The following is a 19,754-nucleotide window of genomic DNA, read 5'->3' as shown; positions in this document are numbered from 1 at the left end:
CCCTCATATCAAGTAACCTTCAGGGTCGGGGAGCGGGTGAGACACAGAATCTGTTTTCTATGAGACCCCCTTTTACAACAGTGACCGACCAGAACACCTCAGCTGCCCCGGCCCAGGAGGAGGCAGGCCAGACCTCCCAAGGAACCTGACCGCTGAGGCTGTACTTCTCCCATCCTCCCATGTGGGATTTGTCTCTTTAGAGGGTGAATGGAACGCAGGCAGCTTCCGGGCTGAGAGAGAATGTCTGGCACAGAGGGACTAGATTTGGATGTGCCAGAGGAGATTGCTAAAGGAGTCCTGTGATCTTTTGGCTTCTAAGAAGCAGTCTGAGAAATGCAGACGGGGTGGAGAAATATTGGGAAAGCAGGATGTCTCAATGACTCATGGAAGCCAAGAGAAGGATGTTTGAGGCGGGTGCTGCCCAGGAAGTCCTGCAGGTACGGATGCTGCATACAAGATCAGCAACTGGGGCAGGGGTGCTGCTCAGAACCAAGAAGCCTCGGCAGTCATGGCTCTTGGGAGAGTGTAAAAGAAACAAGAGGCCTAAACTCAGGAGTAATCTCTTACGTGTGGTTACAGAAGGGAGCCACTCCCTTTAGGGCCCATCGTCCCTAATTAGGATCTTCTGAACCTCCAGATGCTTCACCAGGAATATTTTCTTTTCTTTTTTTGTTTAAAATTTATTTTTTTTAATTGAAGGATAATTGCTTTTCAGAATTCCGTTGGTCTCTGCCAAATATCAACATGAATCAGTCACGGGCATACATAGGGTGTATTTTCTTGATGAGGTTGATGATGTTAACCTCTCAGCCCAGCTTCTCCCCGTGTCCATCCCATCTTTCATGTTCACTACCAACATGCCCCCTGGCAAAGAGGGTCCCCCAGTCCACTGCGAAACCTTGAACTGAGAAGCACGACCAGGGAGGCTGCCACGGAATCTGGGGACTGCGGGCAATGAGGCTTAATATCCCGCCTCATGAGTTCAACAGCACATTCCAAAAAAAAAACACCCCAAAAACTGAGGTCATGAAGCGGCTGCCTTAACGCTTATTTTTAAAACACATTAACCCAGCAGGGCAAGCATATCTGCACGACAACTGCATGCTAAAGCCTCAGCAAATATTTCTTGACGTTATTCCAGATAAAGTCCCCAAGGTCCCATAATGGTAATTTCAAGACTCTGACAATGTAGCACCCTGAACGGAGGTGCAGGGATACAACAAGAGCAGAAGAAACACCAGCATGCAGGCTAGATCCTTCTGCATTAAAGACAGAGGAACCTGTCTATGGCTGAAAGCTCTTTCCGCCCTCCTCCTCTTGCTGTGGCACCAACACAAAAGAGCTATTTCCAGGTTACTTTTGATGTGGGCACTATGGCAACGGACTCTGCTGACCTAAGGGGGAACCCAAGTTGTAACCTAAGTTAGTGGTCAATTAGTATTTCTGGCCAAATACATGCTATCAAGCCTTGACCTACTGTTGTTTACATGAGGGCCAAATATGTTTTGGCTGAATGGAATACCAAATGGAATTTGCTGCTTTTCTCCTCCTCGAGTTATTTTTTGGGGAGAGACAATTAGATAAGCCTTCGGAAAACTCCATTCTGGAAACCTTAAGAATAGTTTTACAGTTATAGTATCCCTGGAAAGGAGGTTTATGGGGAGGCTAAACAAAAATAACTGGGATGTGTCATGGATAATCTCAGGACTGAGCTCTAAAGCTGGGAGACTTCCAGCAGAGTAGTCCAGCAACTAGGTTACTTTCATAGGGCCACAGTTAATAGGACTAATCAGTTTATGGAAAACTAGGACTGTCGTAAAGAATCATGACATTTGAGTCAAATGTGCATTCTACCTTCTATGAAGAAGTGACTTGGCAACCTATAATCTAGTTCCACTGATGCAAGACGGTGATATTAAAATGGTTCTTCATAGGTTTCTTTCCAAATGGCTGTGAAGAACCACCTGTGTGGACGACTCCATCTGTGACTCAAAACAACGCCTACAGCTGGGGAGGAGCGGGGCTCAGCTTCTGTGAAGAGATCAGGGCAGTGGCCCAGGCCAGAGCCAACACCAGACTTCTCCTGCCCCGTGTGTGTACGTGTGTGTATGTGCGCGCGCACGTGTGCATGCATGCATATGTGTGTGTACATGTGTGGTATGTGTGCGTGCGTATGTGTGCTTGTGTGTGTGTATGTGTGTGTGCGTATGCGTACGTGTATGTGTGCGCGTGTGCAGGCGTCTGTACTGCTCCTGCACATGTGCATCCCGTGCCACCCCAAGAAACAGGTTAATTAATGGGGAGACAACTGAAACACAGCTGGTCAGCTGAATCCAGAATTCCACAGCGCTCCGTCTGCATCCACTGTTGTCTTTCATGACGTCAAGGAGCCATCTGACTGCAGCTTCTGGGTGGCTCCACTGAGTTCATTAAAACAAAGCGCTCAATAATGGTGAAGCTGTAAAAGTTTCCCAATGCTTTTAAAGATGATGAATAGCTTTTGGCGCTGTCACGGAATCCCCAAGATTCGCTCAAGCCCTGGCACACTCTATCTAACCTCAGCGGAGTATTATGGGGTATACAGCACCCCCCCAAACTGTGCTATCCCGTTCATTTTCACAGAGTGGACCCTGGCCCAGCCAGCTAGACAGGGATAGCGCTGTGTATTCACTTGTCACGTGTCAGAGCCGTGGGTCGACAGGTGGGAATCGGGGCGTGCTGACTGTAACCGAGAGGAGAAAGCCCTGCGTGGAGACAGCAAGGCCGGGGTGGGTAGGGCCGCGGCTGAGGGCTCATCTTTGTGGGAAACACGGGACTCTGGTGTGTTCACATCCCAGCGTCAAAATGTAACGAGGATTATGTAATAACCGGTATGTCCCAGAGAAGTGACTGCAAGTGAGCATCAAGTCGATTAAGTAACATGCATATGAGCTCCGCTTTCTCCCTGTGTGTGTGCACGCGTGTGTGCGTGTACCCACAGGAACATCTGTGAGAGCAGAGGAAGGAGGGTGGGGCGTCCCAGGGTCGCTCCAGGCTGACACGCCACACCTGGGTGCTGGGGTGGCCGGGAGGAGGTAAGAAAGGGGAAAACCCACGGAGGAGATGGAATCGGAAAAGCCAAGGCCACTGGTGACAAGGGCTGGTGGGAAAAGAAAAACCAGATGTGACTCTTTCTCAGGTAGTCATAAAGGAGGTTGGCTTACTCAAGCCGAAAGATCACCAGGTACGCAGAAAGCCTGAGAGCAGATAAAGCATTTAGGAAATATTACTACCCGGCCTTTGACGATAAGACACAAAAACCAAACTGCTATTTTGAGCTCCCTGCTGGGGGGCGGGGGAGGGCCCAGGCGAGACGCGTCGCGTGTTGGCAGGGCCGCGTGGAGCCCACTGGAGGGGTCACCCTGCCCTGCAGGCGCCTGACCACGGAGCCCGGGACGACCACGGCTCAGTCCATCCTGTCACTGGACACCATCAGCGATCACGACACTCACAGCAGGGACCGAGGGCGGTGAAGTGTGTGATGGGATAGATGCTCACCAGCCCCGCTTCCTGTTAAAACCACTTCATGAAGTGATCGCATCCACCTCGCAGCTCTACCCCCATGGAAACGACACAGGAAGCTCACTCGGTCACCTGGAATTTCTTCAGTTCTCCGGGAGGGTGAGCCTGGCCCACCCAACAGGTGCCCTTCACATCAATCACTGTGGTTCGATACCTTAAACTGGCCTGATTTTTGCTGACTGCCACTTCCATTTTCCAGGGTACCATGCTGAGCCGTCAACTTAACAATGTAACTAGATTGCTCCTTTAAATAAATACCCTGCAGAAAATCAGCAACCGTATATGTATTTAAAGCTGTTCTGGAGTAATAAGCAGCTGTAACAAACATACAAAGGTGAAACAACAAGGAAAATTCTTCCAACAGCCATACCAGCTCCAACCTTAAACTGTAAGCTAGCCTGTGTTTAGGGATCAAGGAGAAAACTGGCGAAGCACACAGTCATGCGTTACCCACAAACATGAATAGTAGGAATTATTTAAAACAAAGAGTACACTTGGTTTAAAAACACCATTTTTTTCTAGATCCTTTCAATTTCTTAATTATACTTTCTCCTCCTGAATTATATTCATATATTCTCCTCTTGAATATGCATTGTTCATACCTTTGAACCTGTGAGTTGGGGGCCCTGGCAACAGAGAAAGGTCACTGGTTCCTGCTCGTGATACAGAACATCTAAGTCAGCCTTTGAAATGTGATACTGGGAATACACCACTGAAAATTCACATGCACAAGTGTGTGCAATTTCTGAGGCTTCCTTGATTCTCCTCCAACCAAAATATTTTACCCATGTCTTCTAAACACATGGGGGAGACTTATCAGGAGTACAAACACTAAAAGGCAGAAATAAGACTCTAAAAGGTTCAGATTAAAACTTAAAGCTTGACAGCTCTTAGAACTACATGGGACTAAAAATCGTTTCGTTTTACCCGGTACCTTCAAGGAATATGAAAGTGAGAGGTTTTATTAAAATAAGAAATGTGCAGCTCTGTGGCACATCAGAAGCTGCTCTTATCAAAACAAAGAGGAAAAACTGTATATCCCCCATTACCCAAATATTAAAACCGACCCATGGTTTTGCCAAGAGTGTCTGAACGAGGGTGTCATTACCGTTGGCGCCTCACCACCCGTGACAGTTGATGAACGTGCTCTCCCAGCTGGGGCACTGGGCTGTTAAATGATAATTTACATCAGTGAAATGCATTCTGGGAGGCCACCCACTGCTTACTGAATCAGAGCTGGTGCAGCCAGCAAGGCAGGTGACTTGAATCAGAACCTCTGCAATCCACCCAGGCCAAACAAAGTGGAGCAACCACTGATGACCAGAGGAAAAGAGGAACACGATCACCCGCTCACCGAGAGAAGGCTCCGGCCGCAGCCCCGATCTGGGTGAACAGTGAACTGACAGCCTCAACAGTGTGAGATGTCTTATAAAAAAGAAAGCAAGCACCACAGTCGTGCCCCCACTGTTAAACAGTCAGCAGATTCTTAAATCTGCCAAACTCAAAATTCAAGAGGCCACTGGTGGTCAGTGAGTTCACAGTTTCACAGAGCACAAAGAAAGAGGGAAGAATCAACGGCTCTTTTGGCCAACACAACTGACACTGATTTTTGAAAAGGAGAGAAAGCGCCATTAATTCATGAAGGACAAACAGAGAATTATCTGGAGAGGCTCCCACTGGCCCACCACAGCTGACTGTTCTGTTTCGGGGGGAGGCCTGCACTGCACCCCAGAAAGGGTACTCCTGTCAAGCTTCTGACCTACCAGCCCTTTTCATGAAGGCCACAACTGAATCTAACTTGTTACTCAGCTGACTAATGGATTTATTCATTCATTCTGTAAACATAAAAGATTTAAAATCTAGGCAAAACACATCCTGTGAGGTTGAGCAGAAATGTATACAACAGGGAAGATGCCATGACTGCAAAAACTGTTAAGTGCAGTCTTTCTTCCCCTTCAATTTCAGATGCAGTAAGTATTAGTGCTAACGATGATCAAGGATTTGTCATAATAATAAAAATTGGTCAAGGTCAAATATTAAGTTGAGCATGCTAAAACCACATAATATTTTCTCTTCCAAAATAAGAAAGAAATTTACATAAAATTTATTTTTAACGTGTATACTAACACCTCCACAGGCAGTTCTGGTCTGCCTCCCAATCAGAACATTCATTTTAAGTCCTATATAATTATTAACACCATTTACACGTCCATATTTGCTGCCAGTTATGAAAACTAGTGGGAAAGTTGAAACAAATTATAGCCAAGTCTTGAGTCAAGGGAGCTATCTTTAAAGAGAAGGTAGAGAAGCTCAGTGGGTTAAGAGTTAAGCCCGTTAATAATGGAAAGGGCTCCTTGCTGCCCACCCAGAAGAGTTTTTCCTATGTTCTGGAGATACAGGTCACTTAAATACAGCTTTGTGGACCAAATTAAACTTTTTAGAAAGGAACTGCTAATGTCTAGATCAAGCAGGCACATCAGAATTGGCATTCACTTGGATGGAAGGGCAAAGCAATGGAGTTTTTAGCATTTCAGAGACTTTGGTAGCAGTGACAACTCTCTGTATTGGGAATTCACTCTCCTTGGGCAATCTGCTAGGACATTTTAATGTCTCATGTGAATGGTAAGCAGATTTTGCACAGGAAAAACTCTTCCTTGGTCGCCCAGATGATTTTAAATAAAAGCCGAGAGAGCCAACTGGTGGCTGGAATGAGCGTGGGTTACCGGTGGGAGATGAGCCTGCTCTGCGACCGCGTCGGTGACACTGCAGGACCTCAGCCTGGAGGACGGCTCTCGCTGCTGCAGGGGAGGAAAGCACACAGAGCATCAAGAACACACTCTGAGAAACAGCTTCCCTGGTTTAAAAACTGATCCCTCAAGCCTACTGGCTGCTCTTTGATGTTAGAAGGTAACTCAATGAAACACCATCTTTTTGGAGTAATGAACATAATCCTTTAAGGCATCAAGTATCTTTCACTGTCATTCTCAAGTGTCTTGAGCAATAACAGCAAAAATAAGAGGCCAAAACATGAAAGGGGAAGCCATAGGCAATGCCGCTTCAATGACAGAAAAAAGAAGCTACAAGTCATATGCCGTGCTTTGAGAAGCAACCCCTGGGTGAATTCCAGTGGGACAGGAATAAAGGAAACGGTACTGACCTAACAGTTATTAAACATTCACTGACTATTCCTATCACTGACAAAGAATCGGCTGGATTCTATTTCTAGGGGAACGCACATATAACCTTAGGCTACTTCTGAAGGGCTAGGTATTAATACTTTCAACTTCTGAATGGAGATGGAGTTGTTCAGAATAGGAATGAAGGAAAATAGGTGAGGTCAATCTAAAAAAAAATGTAGAGAATAATGAATAATATGTTCCTCTCACTTGTTTGTATTAGTCTACATGGCTCAAAAAAAAACCCAACAGATCAGCAGCAGGCCACACACACAAGGCGGGGGTGAAATAAGCCACAGGTGTGCACACGGGACACGTCTGCAGCACGTTCTCACTGTTAGTGCTTTCCGGTGAGGAGAACGGGGTAAGGTCCGAGACAGGCGCTGTGGTGTTAAGCGGGAGGCTTTCCAAGTCTTTCCACGCGGTTAGCATGAAGGACTCGCTCCTTAGGAGGAGATCACGCTATTGTCCTTGAATACAGAGTGTCTCTCACAAGCAGAGCTAGAGAAGAACCCCCTCCTTCCTAAACACTTAATAGTTGAACTGGACTCAACACAAACTTAAAATAATTCTGTCACTTATACTTGCATCTTAAAGATATTTTATGAACCTAGAATGAAGAAGTTCCCTATTACAAGTAACTGAAATGATGGTTTTCAGTTGGTAGGTTAAAGGGATACCATTGCTGTGGTTCTGGCAGCACTTACTCCCTTTTATAAGGTTTTAAATACATGACTTCCATGCTTCTGCTGTTTCCACAGCGAGTTTTATGAGTTCAAATACCCCATGTATGCAAACTCTCTGTTTTCCCCGTCCCTTTAGTACCACATTTACATCTCAGTGTTACTCCTCTTTTTGAAGGATAACACAAAGGCACATAACTGAGCAGTCGCTGTAACTCCTGAGGGGCCTACGGCATCTTTTAAAAGAAACACACAGCTGAAGGAGTGACGGTCTTTTGAGTACCTACCTTTACACTTTATGCAGCCCTCCTACTCATTTACATGTGATACGGCTGTCATGATGATTATTTTTCTAGGATACCATTTTCAGCTGAGGGACTACCATCATTTACTACAGTGCATCTGCTGGCTCAGTTTCTCAAGAAATACTGAGACTGCATTGCTTCTCAATTTTATGTACAAGCAAGAATTTTCTATGGGCTTTTCCTGCAGTTTTGTGTTGTCAAACACAGGTCTTCATGGCTGATTCTGCTGACTCTCACTGGGGCTTAGCCCCACCTGAAGCGTCTAGAACGAATCTCCTTGACGGCTGAGAACTCAAGTTCAAACGCTACCCGAGCGGCAGTGTCACATTTCACAGCCTTTCTCTGGGACTTAGGAGATGTCTTCTGTCTCCCATCCTAACCTGTCTTGGACAGGTCACTTAACCATTATGCCTTCACCTGTGAAACAAGAATGATAAAGCATGCAGAGTATGATGTACGAGACCAACGTGGAGGTCAATGGCTCTCAGGTCCCACTGCGAAATACCACTTTGTGATGAAGGTACTGTTTCACCAATCTTTTGCTGGGAAAAGAGCTTCTATGAGGTTAATGCTTAATAATACAGAAGTCATAGATGAGTTATCTATGAATCAAGAAAGTGCTCCGCCTGCTTGGGCTGTTTGGTATAGTCTTGCTTCTCCCAGGGAAGAAGGAACTTGGGAAATGTCACAATTATTTGGGGGCTAGGAGACCCTGGTCATTATTTGCAAACAAGGTTCTCTGAAAAGTGACAACAACAAAAATGACAAACTATTCGCTCAACTTCTCATTCAAACAAGACCATGACTTACAATCAAAGACCCAAACTGCTCGCCGTTGGAGTCGGGAGTGACCTGCAGCCTTCTGCTCAGCTCCTCGGACAGCTCCTGAGGGCTGGTCCGGGACACAGGCGAGGCTGGCGGCGGGGGCAGCGCCAGGCCGAGCGAGTCTCCACTCATGTTCACTTCCTCTGAAATGGTCTCCCAAGGCTGCCGCGGGAAGAGACACTGTGGTGAGTGCTGGAGTGAGGGACCCTCTCGTGCCCGCCCCGGTAATAACCATCCTAACTGTCGTTCACATTTACTGAGCGCTAAGGAGGCACTCGGTCTTCCCAGCATCCGTAAGGAAGATAAGGCTCCCAGCCTGACTGACAGATGAGGAAACTGAGGCTGCGGGAGTAACTGGTGCCAGAGGCCAGAGAGCCAAGGAAGCCTGGCTCCAGGGGCTGTGCTCCTAACCCCTTTAAAACAGCACCTCTCTTAGCAGTGGCTATGCTACCTGCTCTGCACGGGTTAAAAAATATCCTCAGGAATTTATGATTTTCTTTTACTCTAACCACTGAGGATTCACAATGAAAACAGCAGAGATGCTATAAACTGTTGGCAATCACTGGTTATCAAGTAACTTTTAGTGAATTTATTACAGCATCATTCATTTTGCTTTTCCAATTTTGATCACTGGAACATTTTGTGAATGATCTTCCTAACGTAAGAATGGATTTCCAATAAGTAAACAGAGTTGTCAAGGCAGCACCGAAGTTACCACAATTACTAATTTGTTGTTCAATTTATATTTTCCCCAGTGATTTACCATAAGCATTTAAGAGTGAACTTATGAACATCTATGTTCACCCCAACTTGTATTTTCTTGGTAATAACCTGTTTCACCATGTCAAAACTATTCAAAATTATATTTGGTGCCTGAAGAAGTTACAGGGCAGGTGCCTTCAACTGCTCAAAGATGATTACCATGTTGCCTAAGATACGTTTAGACTCTGGGGAAAAATAAAAGTATAAAGTGAAAATACATTAAGATTTCTGGGCTAAAAAATGTCATGCACTTTCACAGTGATGTAAATTATGTGTGCTTGAAGATGGCCTCTAGAAGCACTTTCTAATACCCCAATGTATTAGTAAATACCCCAATGGTCTTCAACTAGCTAGAAGACTGTAATCTTTTCTTTTGGACAGTATTTACTGAGATAGAAAATCGTGCCACGGCATCAGCCTGGAGCCCACGGAACGGAGGCGCGTGGTGGGGGGCGGGTGAGCAGGTGGGGTCGCACCTCGGGGCCCTCCCCGCCCCGCAGCCCACCGCCAGGGGGTGCTGTAGGGAGGGAGCAGGCAGGGGTCGCACCTCGGGGCCCTCCCCGCCCTCGCCGGGCTCCGGCTCCAGGTCCTCACTGATGTGTCTGCGCGAGCGGAAGCGGCGGTGCGCGGCCTCCTGGTTGATCTGCCGGATGTTGCTGTCGGACTCGGACGACACGTCCCTGGGCGCACACGGAGCGGGGGGGGGGCAGAAAGAGAACCGGTGTTGATACCTGGCCCTTCAACCCCAGCCCAGCATTCACCAGGGCCCGGCACCGAACACACCGTCAGTGCTCTCTCGTTCAACCCCGAGAATCAGCGGGCCACTCAAAGGAGAAGCTGCCAACATCTCTTGGCGAGAGGACACTTCCACGTCGGCTTCATTAAAATAAACACAGTTTTTAAATGCCTCTGCCACAATGTTTTTGAGTATCTTTCAGGGATATACTGTAGCATGTACTTTATAGGGTTTAAGAAAGATGAGAAATCAAAGTCCTCCACCCAGGGGCCCCACGAGAAGCGGCTTTCTGAAGGAGAATGACAGGTGAGCGCTCACTCGAGGGCAGTCAGTGGCGACCCCTCAAGGAGTCTAGCAATGACAAGGTCCAGACTTTTGGTCATCAGCAATCAGCCAGTAAGTACAAACAGTATAAATTCAAAGCTGGTGTCCCAAAGGAACGTTCCTGATTCAACATGAACTTTTTCGGCCGCTGTGGGTTTCATTTTGACAGAAACTCAGATCATGACACTTTTTAAACTCCACTTTTAAACTCCCATTAAACTCTATTTTAAAATTCACACAAACATCAGGCAATTACCTCCCAAATCAACTAGGATCTGAAGAATACTGTAACTTCATATTCCTTTTTTTTTTTTGTCATGTAACTCTTAATTTAGGATTTGAAAAGCACTGATTCCATCTTTAAAACTTCTGCAGTAAATTACAGGCAATTCTCCTTTGGGAGAAATATTACTTGGAGGCTTTTAAAGTAGAGGTTTAAATGTCAAAATGTTTTTCAGAGAAAACGCTTACAGACTCTTTCAATAAGATACCATGAGGTTGCAAATTAATATTTCACAATAGCTGAAAACATTATTTCAGACTAACTGAAATCCAGTATTAATCAAGGGCCCTCATTACAGATTCTCCTTAAAACACAGGTTTTAAGACATTCTCATGCAGTCTCAGACATGCTGCCTTCCCCCAAGAGAGCCTACTGGGCCCTGCAACAGTGAACAGCCTGTGACAGGCAGCACTGTTTGCAAATAACTAGGCGACTCTTTATCGCCAGCTTCTAGGAGTCTGAACAGCTCCACCAACAGTCTTCACGAGCTTTAGCTTTACTGGTAAAGTGACAGTATGAGGTTGGCTTCTATTTAGTCCATATTAAATCATTAACTCTTGTTATTAAGATCTAAATGAAGTTACACAACAGATACATAAATTCTTAAAACCTCACAGAAATACCTATTTTGCATATTTTATAGATGTATTAAACTATATCTGAAAAAAATCACATAAGGCCACAAAGAAGCTAAATAAAATCAAGGGACACACAAGTATACTAATACAATTTATGAAACTACCAAAACAATGATAAAAAAATAACACTCTCTTAGGTATGTTAGAAAATATAATATTATCTTTAGGATTTTACACTGCTACAGTGATTTTTACAGGATATTCAATTCAATTTCACTGTATAATGACTTTACTTAAAACACTGTATATATAAAAGTTTTGTGAAAATTTTATATCTTCACTTGAAATGTCAGTTGTCACTTAGTCAACACCACATGCGTGTTCTGGGTTGTAACACACACTTGAATTGTTACAGGGATTTTGGAGAGGTTGAGGAGAATAAGGTTTAATATTACTGTATCTGCATTTTCTGAGAAGTATATAAAATTCCATTTTTCTGAAAAGGTCTTTTTTTTTTTTTAAAGGGGCGTTTAAAATAAATTATGCTAATCCGCCTTATCCAACATGCTTGAATAATCAGTAATCAGTGTGAACTAGAAACAACTAAAAAGCATAAAGAAGAAAGATAACTCTGATTCTGAAATTCCAAGTCTGGACTTTCTTATGGTCTTTAGAGACGAAATGAAAATATTCATACGAGGGAGCCCTTTGGCCCTTAATCAAGCAATTGAATGAGAGGGTTGATGAAACTGACAGGAAGTTTAAATGGTCACTGATGGGAAAATGAACATTTAAAAATAGGTCTGAGCTGACAAAACAAACATGATTTTACCGGAGGCAGGGAAAAAAAACATAAGGAGTAGCTCTTTCAATTTTCTTCATTCATTAATTTCACATAATATTTTTCATTTGACTTTCATAGGAAATACACAAATTAATAAAGACAAGAAAACCCATACATTTATCAAATTCAGTGCCAATTAAGATCAATGTATTGGTTCATTTACATCCTATCAGTGACTGTCAGTGACAAATGATGACCTGAGTCATCAAGAGATGATTAAATGATTGCTAAAGGGAGAAGAAGTACAAAGTGGTTTAGAAAGAAGTACTAAAAAGAGTTAAAATGAGTGTTTCACAAACCCATCTTCATTTATAGTCTTAATACTATTCCTTCATTATATTTTTGAACTTCTGCTTTTAACAATAAAAAGTTTATAGTTTACAGTTAAATAGGACAAGGACAAATCTAAAATTAAAGGGGTTTTAAAAAGCCACCATCTGACTTGAGAGACCTGGGGGAGTGTTCTGTGATCACCTTCCGTCCTAATCTCTGCATCCAGTCCCCGACAGTTCACTAAACCATGCGTCTATACCCACTCTCAGAAACGACTCATCTGTAGTCTCTCATTCAGTTAAAAGTTCCTACTTTGTGCCAGGTGCTAGGGGTTGCTCTGTGAAGAGGAAACCACAGTCCCTGCTTACACAGGCAGTAAGAGAATTATGTGCTCTGTGTCCTCACGGGAAAGCATCCAGCTTTCAGACAGACTGGGACAGAGGAGGTCTGGCTCTCCTGGAGGAAAGGACAGGAGGCTGACATCTGAAGGTTGCCAGGGGGACAGGCACATTCTGGTTTTGTTTTTTTGGAGGGGACGAGGGGTAGCACATCTGCAGGGCCCAGGAGAGAAAGTCCTCAAGAGCAGCCTGCATGATCAGACGCTCTGTGTTGATGACCGTGGGCGGCAAGAGGCAGGGAGGGCAGGACCCTGCAAGGACAGCCTGAGGGCAATGGGATGTCCAGGAGGACTTGGCAGGGGCTGAAGCCTGGAGCGCAAGTCTGGGTAAGTGCTGAGACTCCCCGGGAGGGCCTTCATTCTCTGTAGAATGTAACCATCACTTCATTATCTGACTTTCTCAGCACAGATACAGCTTTTTAATAAAGACACTTGCTAATACCCGCCCCGCCCCCCCTCCCTGGAGTGCCTGTAGCATTCTGTGAAAACTGATTGATGAGAAAAATCATTTTTCAATTAAAACGACACTTAAAAATCATCTGGAGGCCTTGAGGGCTCTGGTCAAGCCAAATCAAGTTAAGGACAAAGAACCTCATATTCTCCAACGGTTGAGACAGGAGGTTATCATGGAAACCGACCTTTTCCCTCATCTCAGTTTTCTCTTGTTTCCTAGACGCCGTGCCTGATGGGAAGGAGGCAGCCGGGAAGCTGCACCCAGAGCTCTGCCAACGTCCCTTTTGGTGAGTCACCTGTGCAGACCATCACGTCACTGACGTCTCCCTCAACTACATGTGAACCTGAACTTGGAAGAACCACAGTTTCCCAATTTATTTCTGGACTCCTGAGGAGCCAGTATTTACATAAGTTACAGCTTTTGTTTTGGTTCAGTGCTACAGGACACTGAAGGTGGTGTGTTTAAAAAAACTATGACGTGTTCCTTAGGGATTTCTTCATTAGTTTCACCACTCTCTGAGGCAGAGAAAGTAACAACTGCTCCCATTTGCCCCCAAACACAGACTTTGGTCTGCATAATTATTCAGGACAGTGAACATTTCTCCCTATGCATCTTGGTTATTAGTCTCTGTGAGCTGCTAGTGGTCACTTGGTTTTCTTACAGAGGTCACATGACACTAGGGTCCCCATGAAGTGTTATTTTCAGATACTGTTTTCCTATGACCTTTAACAAAGGTAGATAAAGGTACTTTGCTCAGGGTGTTGCTACCAAGAATCTTGTGACCACTACATGTAACCAAGTCCAAGGTGGTTACTTTTTTTTAAAACTACAAATAACTACAATAGTCAAATGACTTAAAACAGTTTTAACAGCTTTGGTCATTGATTAAAGGGAAATAGTAAAAACAAATTAATTAAAAAACCAATGAAACCATTTCCATTTATATTTCTATATGGAAAAAATTATAACAAAGAAGAGTTTGACATCATCTGGATATTGGGATACTATGCTGTCTCGGCAGCAATGAGCTGGTGCTCATGCTAGGTGGTCCAAAGCTGACCAAGGGCGCCTGATATTAAGGAGAACCCACTTAGGGACTTAGGAAGGACTGGCCTTCACTGTTGCAGATTCTGCAAGCTTTTCCTCTAAATCAAACAACACCTAGACTAGACTTCTTGGCAACTCTTCCCACGGCACAGTCTTAGGCAGACAACAGTTGCAATTTCTAAAGACAAAAGGGTTATTGACAACATCATCCATCACCTTGCTAACACTTGTTCAAAAACCATCATCAGCTAATTTCCTTCAGAGTCTGGGTTAAAGAGAAAATTATCTCACCTGATATACTTGCCTTTATTCATACTGAAAATTATACAATTTACTGATAATTACTTCCTTGTCTTGGCTGCCGGGGAGCTCACCTTTTCTAGGATAGCCTTTTCCTTTTACATTTTTAGTATTTGCTTTTGTCTTTTATTGTATATTAATAGTTTTAGGTCTTGCTGTATACTATCATTTAAAAAACAAGCTACTTCAAATCCTTTTTTATAGTCATGAGGTTTAATTAGTGTTTGCTATTATTAAACCAAAAATTGTCCAGTGAACAAAATAACAATCAATTCACTGTGTCCCTGAGGCTGGCGAGGGACTAGAACAAAGAGTGTTACCAACTGTGAGTTAGCAACCCTCCCACCTGCTTCTAATGATACCACGGGGGTGATCTATATATTCCTCAAAAAGGGAAAAAGAAAGTTTTGAGAGGGTTTCTAAATCAAATAATTATGGAATAAAACTCCAAGAAGTTAAAGAGGAAATGGCACAGCCAATATGTGCTGAGACTGAAGAAGGGAGCAGAGATGTAATCACCATGCATTAAAAAGAAAAATGATCTTGGTTTTACATCTCATGACTCTACATAAAGATGGCATGCAAAGTAAATTAGTGCATATTTACAGCAGGAGACCATGATACAGATGCCAGGGCGTCTTTATAACCTACGAACTCTGTTAGGTTCCCACGCCCTCTAACTACACCAAGAGGATTCCCGTTGCAACGCACAACCACGCGCTTCCATTGATGGAAGACGTGCTTCCCAGCTCTGTCCCAAAGAGCTGCCACGTGGGCCTCTGTGTGCAGGGTGGGGGACGTGTCCGCGGCCACAGATGGCACTCACATTAGGCTGGGTCGGTGCCACTGCGTGGTCCGGTTGTTGTGGTTGACGTAGTAAGTGCGGCCCAGGTTGTCCACTTTCTCTTCCCAGCCAGGGGGCAGCGGAGGCGGGGGCAGCTCCTCCTGGTGCTGAGATGCCGAGTCATTGGAGTCAACGACTTCCCACCCGGGCTGTGGGACAGAAGAGAGGGAAGGGCGTCAGGCTGGTTCGCTGGTTCCAGGGCATCCATGCCCTTTGTCCTCGCTCCCATGGGCTCCGGCAGTGGCTTCGTGCACCACATTTCAAGAAATTCTCCAAACAAGGTGGAAAAAATGTCAATTCTAAGAGAGTCACAAAATCGCTCTGAGCCATGGCCAACAAACTGCACTGCCCTCCCCGAGGACGGCAGTGCGGGTCGTGACATGGACGGGGATCTGAGCAGCCCCTCACATTACCTAGGTCCCATTATGCTCTTTCATATTTCGTGTTTGTTATTTTGACCTGATGGCCTCCGGGGCTGTACAAAGCCATGCCGATCATATGGGTCATGCTACAGCTGTCGTCTTTTCAACACCTCCAGAAGGTAGGAGGGAGCTGGGAAGATGAGCCTCACAGCACGTGCGTTCTTGCAGATGCCACGGGCAGGCCACCAAGAGGCCTGAGGCGCTCTTGCTCCCCAGGGAGGACCACGGGAAAGTGGCCCCCAGAGGAGGGGGAGCTCCCTGACACCCCTCTAGGGAGGACGAGCACGCACGGCAGCCAGGAACAGCCTAGAAGCTGCCTCTTCCTACTCAGTCATTTCCCACCTGCTGCCACCCCGTCAGCAGCCTTCATGGTCCCCGAGTCAGAGGTACTCTTTTGCAACACATATTTTCGGCATTAAGTATTCCTTCCTGACATCCCCTAGTAAAGTCACTGGAAAATTAACTAATTCACTGGTTACTGCAGTTGGAAGGCTAGAGGAGTGCAAAAAAAAAAAAAAAAAAAAAATTCCTTGGATTCGAGATAAAAATGTGTGGATGTGCTTATGAAATCTTAACAGTCAAGACTGCCTACCACCCACTTCAGTCCTTCTCCCAGAGAGAGATGAAAGCCTGCACATGAAATACTGCTTGGAAATATGACCTCTGGGTCTTAGGGGGGGACGGGTGCAGTTACTTGCCCATAATGCATTATTCACACACCATGTATATGCAACAGCTGCAAACAGATGTGCAAACAGGCCACGGAGAGGTCTCGTGAATGGACATTCTCCAAACAATATGAGAATGTGTCTAATGAAACAGCACTGTCTGGAGCCTGTGCTGCGAATGTAGACAGGACCCACAGTAGACGCATGTGACAGGAAAGTTAAAAGGTGGTATTTTTCTCTTTAACTTGCCAAGAGGGAACAAAAGAAAATTCCTCTGGACAGCTAATTGCAGAAAGGCCTTTCTAGAGGAGAGCTTTTCTAATGCACGCTCTCACCTGCTGGCCAAACGAGTAAGAAACTTGGAACAGCTTCTACATCATTTTACCCACTTTGAAGCCATTCTAAGTGCTACAAGGACTTTACTAAGCGCTAAAGTCCAAAGAAATAAGAGAATTAAATATGTGGGGGAGAATTTCACACAGTGGTGGGGCTGTTAATAGAACAGGGGTTAGAGCAGTTCATAAAAAGACACCTCTTCAATGATTAGTGTTATAAGGTAAAATGAAAAGCTCACCTTTTTGGTAAAAGCAAACATATTGGTAGATCCATGGAAGATGCACATTCATGAACACATTTAAGTTCCTTCATATTTATAAACATTTAGTTCCTTAAATTATAAAACCTTCATGTAAAATATCTACATTCTCTTAGGGAAAGAAAATAGACCACAGCCCGGAGTGCCCGGCTTACCTCCATCTCATCCCGCTGCTCACTGTTCTCTTCATCTTGGCCTCCATTTTTGGGCATATAGGCCATTTTCAATCGCAAAAATCCCTTAACCCGAGATTTATGACTGCATGATGGAAGAAAAATTGGTTACAGAGGATGTGACTTGGTTTGACACTTCATATTTATGATGCTTTAAACAGATGCAATCAGGAAAGATGCTGAAATCTTCCTCAGAGAAAATCAAGGCCAAAGCATAAAGAATGGCTTGCAGCCTAAAGCCTCACCTTCTTGGTCGGAGGAGAAAGTCCTTAAACGTGTAGGGTCGCTCCATGGTTGGGTCTTCTGTCTAAAGGAATAAAAAGCAAGTTTTGGTGCTCCTGAGGGTCTCATATTTCACATCCACCCAACCAGATGACCGAGGACACACTTGTCTGTTTTAGAACGTGCTCAGAAAAGACAGGTTGGCTCCTCAGACACTACTTGACAATTAATTACATATTTCATAGGTCACAGAACTTTATCTCCTCAAGACCCGCTAGATGTCACTATCAACACCCATTTTTTAGGAGCCAACCCCAGCCTTCCACAAATTTACAAAATTATAGCTGTCACTGCCAAGTGTAATTTCTAACTGCTGGGTGCAGGCCTCAATCTCATGCTGCTGATTAACTCTGGAGAACCAGGGGTCACTGGTGCCTGCCTGCCTGTCCCTTGTGATTCAAGAAATCTAAGAGTGAGGCTAATAGGAAAATATGCAAGATCAATGTGTGAATGCAATTTTACTTTATTTTTGACATTAAAATATGTCCTCAGCCTCAGATAACTGAAAGAGCCATCTCCCCCACAGAGACTGTCCTAGGTAGCATCATCCATCAGCCTTTTGCTGGTGCTTATTTCAAAAAGCTATGACGTAATTGTGCTATTTATTAATTTTAAATAGAAATCAGTATTTTGTTGTGCAAAATCAGAGGTCAAAGCAAGTAGGAAAAGAAATGATACTATGTCATTAATTTAAAAATACACCAAGTGGGCTTTATTCCAGGGATGCAAGGATTCTTCAGTATTCACAAATCAATCAAAGTGATATAGCATATTAACAAACTGAAAGATAAAAACCATGATTATCTCAAAAGATGCAGAGAAAGCCTTTGACAAAATTCAACACCCATTTATGATAAAAACTCTCCAGAAACCAGGCATAGAAGGACCATACCTCAACATAATAAAAGCCATATATGAGAAACCCACAGCAAACATTACCCTCAATGGCAAAAAATTGAAAGCATTTCCTCTAAAATCAGGAATAAGGCAAGGGTGCCCACTCTCACCACTATTATTTAACATGGTTTTGGAAGTCCTAGCCACAGCAATCAGAGAAGAAAAAGAAATAAAAGAAATCCAGATTGGAAAAGTAGAAGTAAAATTGTTTGCAGATGACATGATCCTCTACATAGAAAACCCTAAAGACACCACCAGAAAATTACTAGAGCTAATCAATGAATATACTGAAGTTGCAGGTTATAAAATTAATACACAGAAATCCCTTGCATTCTTATACACTAACAATGAAAAAACAGAAAGAGAAATTAAGGAAACAATCCCATTCACCACTGCAATGAAAAGAACAAAATACTTAGGAATAAATTTACCTAAAGAAACAAAAGACCTATATATAGAAAACTATAAGACACTGATGAAAGAAATCAAAGATGACACAAATAGATGCGGAAATGTAGCATGTTCATCAACTGGAAGAATCAATATAGTGAAAATTGTATACTACCCAAAGCAATCTATAGATTCAGTGCAATCCCTATCAAGCTACCAACTGTATTTTTTACAGAACTAAAACAAATAATTTCACAATTTGTATGGAAACACAAAAAACTTCGAATAGCCAAAGTAATCTTGAGAAAGAATGGAACTGGAGGAATCAAACTTCCTGACTTCAGACTGTACAACAATGCTACAGTCATCAAGACAGTATGGTACTGGCACAAAGACAGAAACATAGATCAATGAAACAAAATAGAAAGCCCAGAGATAAATCCATGCTCCTAAGGACACTTTATCTTTGACAAAGGAGGCAAAAATAGACAATGGAGAAAAGACAACCTCTTTAACAAGTGGTGCTGGGAAAACTGGTCAATCATGTGTAAAAGAATGAAACTAGAAATTTTCTAACACCATACACAAAAACTCAAAATGGGTTAAAGATCTAAACATAAGACCAAAAACTGTAAAACTTTTAGAGGAAAATATAGGCAGAACACTCTCTGACATAAATCACAGCAGGATCCTCTATGACCCACCTCCCAGAGTAATAGAAATAAAAACAAAAATAAACAGTTCAGTTCAGTCGCTCAGTTGTGTCCGACTCTTTGTGACCCCATGAACTGCAGCATACCAGGCCTCCCTGTCCATCACCAACTCCTGGAGTCCACCCAAACCCATGTCCATCAAGTCGGTGATGCCATCCAACCATCTCATCCTCTGTCGTTCTCTTCTCCTGCCCTCAATCTTTCCCAGCATCAAATAAACAA

At 44.0% G+C, this 19,754-nt stretch overlaps 1 protein-coding gene across 7 annotated transcripts in view; it reads right to left on the bottom strand.

Moving 5' to 3' along the window:
• The window catches only part of NEDD4L (NEDD4 like E3 ubiquitin protein ligase), a 360,734-nt gene that overhangs the window by 55,082 nt on the left and 285,898 nt on the right, over positions 1-19,754 (bottom strand). For 4 of the 7 annotated variants that reach the window (XM_065932820.1, XM_065932816.1, XM_065932814.1 and 1 more), the window contains 6 exons: positions 17,496-17,557; positions 17,233-17,335; positions 15,375-15,541; positions 9,860-9,992; positions 8,536-8,712; positions 6,285-6,359 (listed from right to left, as the gene is read on the bottom strand). In XM_065932820.1, coding sequence (XP_065788892.1) covers positions 6,285-6,359; positions 8,536-8,712; positions 9,860-9,992; positions 15,375-15,541; positions 17,233-17,335; positions 17,496-17,557 — 717 coding nt within the window. Of the gene's footprint in view, positions 1-4,669; positions 4,730-6,284; positions 6,360-8,535; positions 8,713-9,859; positions 9,993-15,374; positions 15,542-17,232; positions 17,336-17,495; positions 17,558-19,754 lie in introns of all 7 variants that reach the window. The other 3 variants (XM_065932817.1, XM_065932818.1, XM_065932813.1) reach the window with 1 other exon arrangement.

The sequence above is a fragment of the Muntiacus reevesi genome, chromosome 4 (genome assembly GCF_963930625.1).
Source record: "Muntiacus reevesi chromosome 4, mMunRee1.1, whole genome shotgun sequence".
Classification (NCBI taxonomy): domain Eukaryota; kingdom Metazoa; phylum Chordata; class Mammalia; order Artiodactyla; family Cervidae; genus Muntiacus; species Muntiacus reevesi.
Note: the sequence above shows the minus strand (reverse complement) of the source record. Positions and strands in the feature narration are given on the sequence as shown.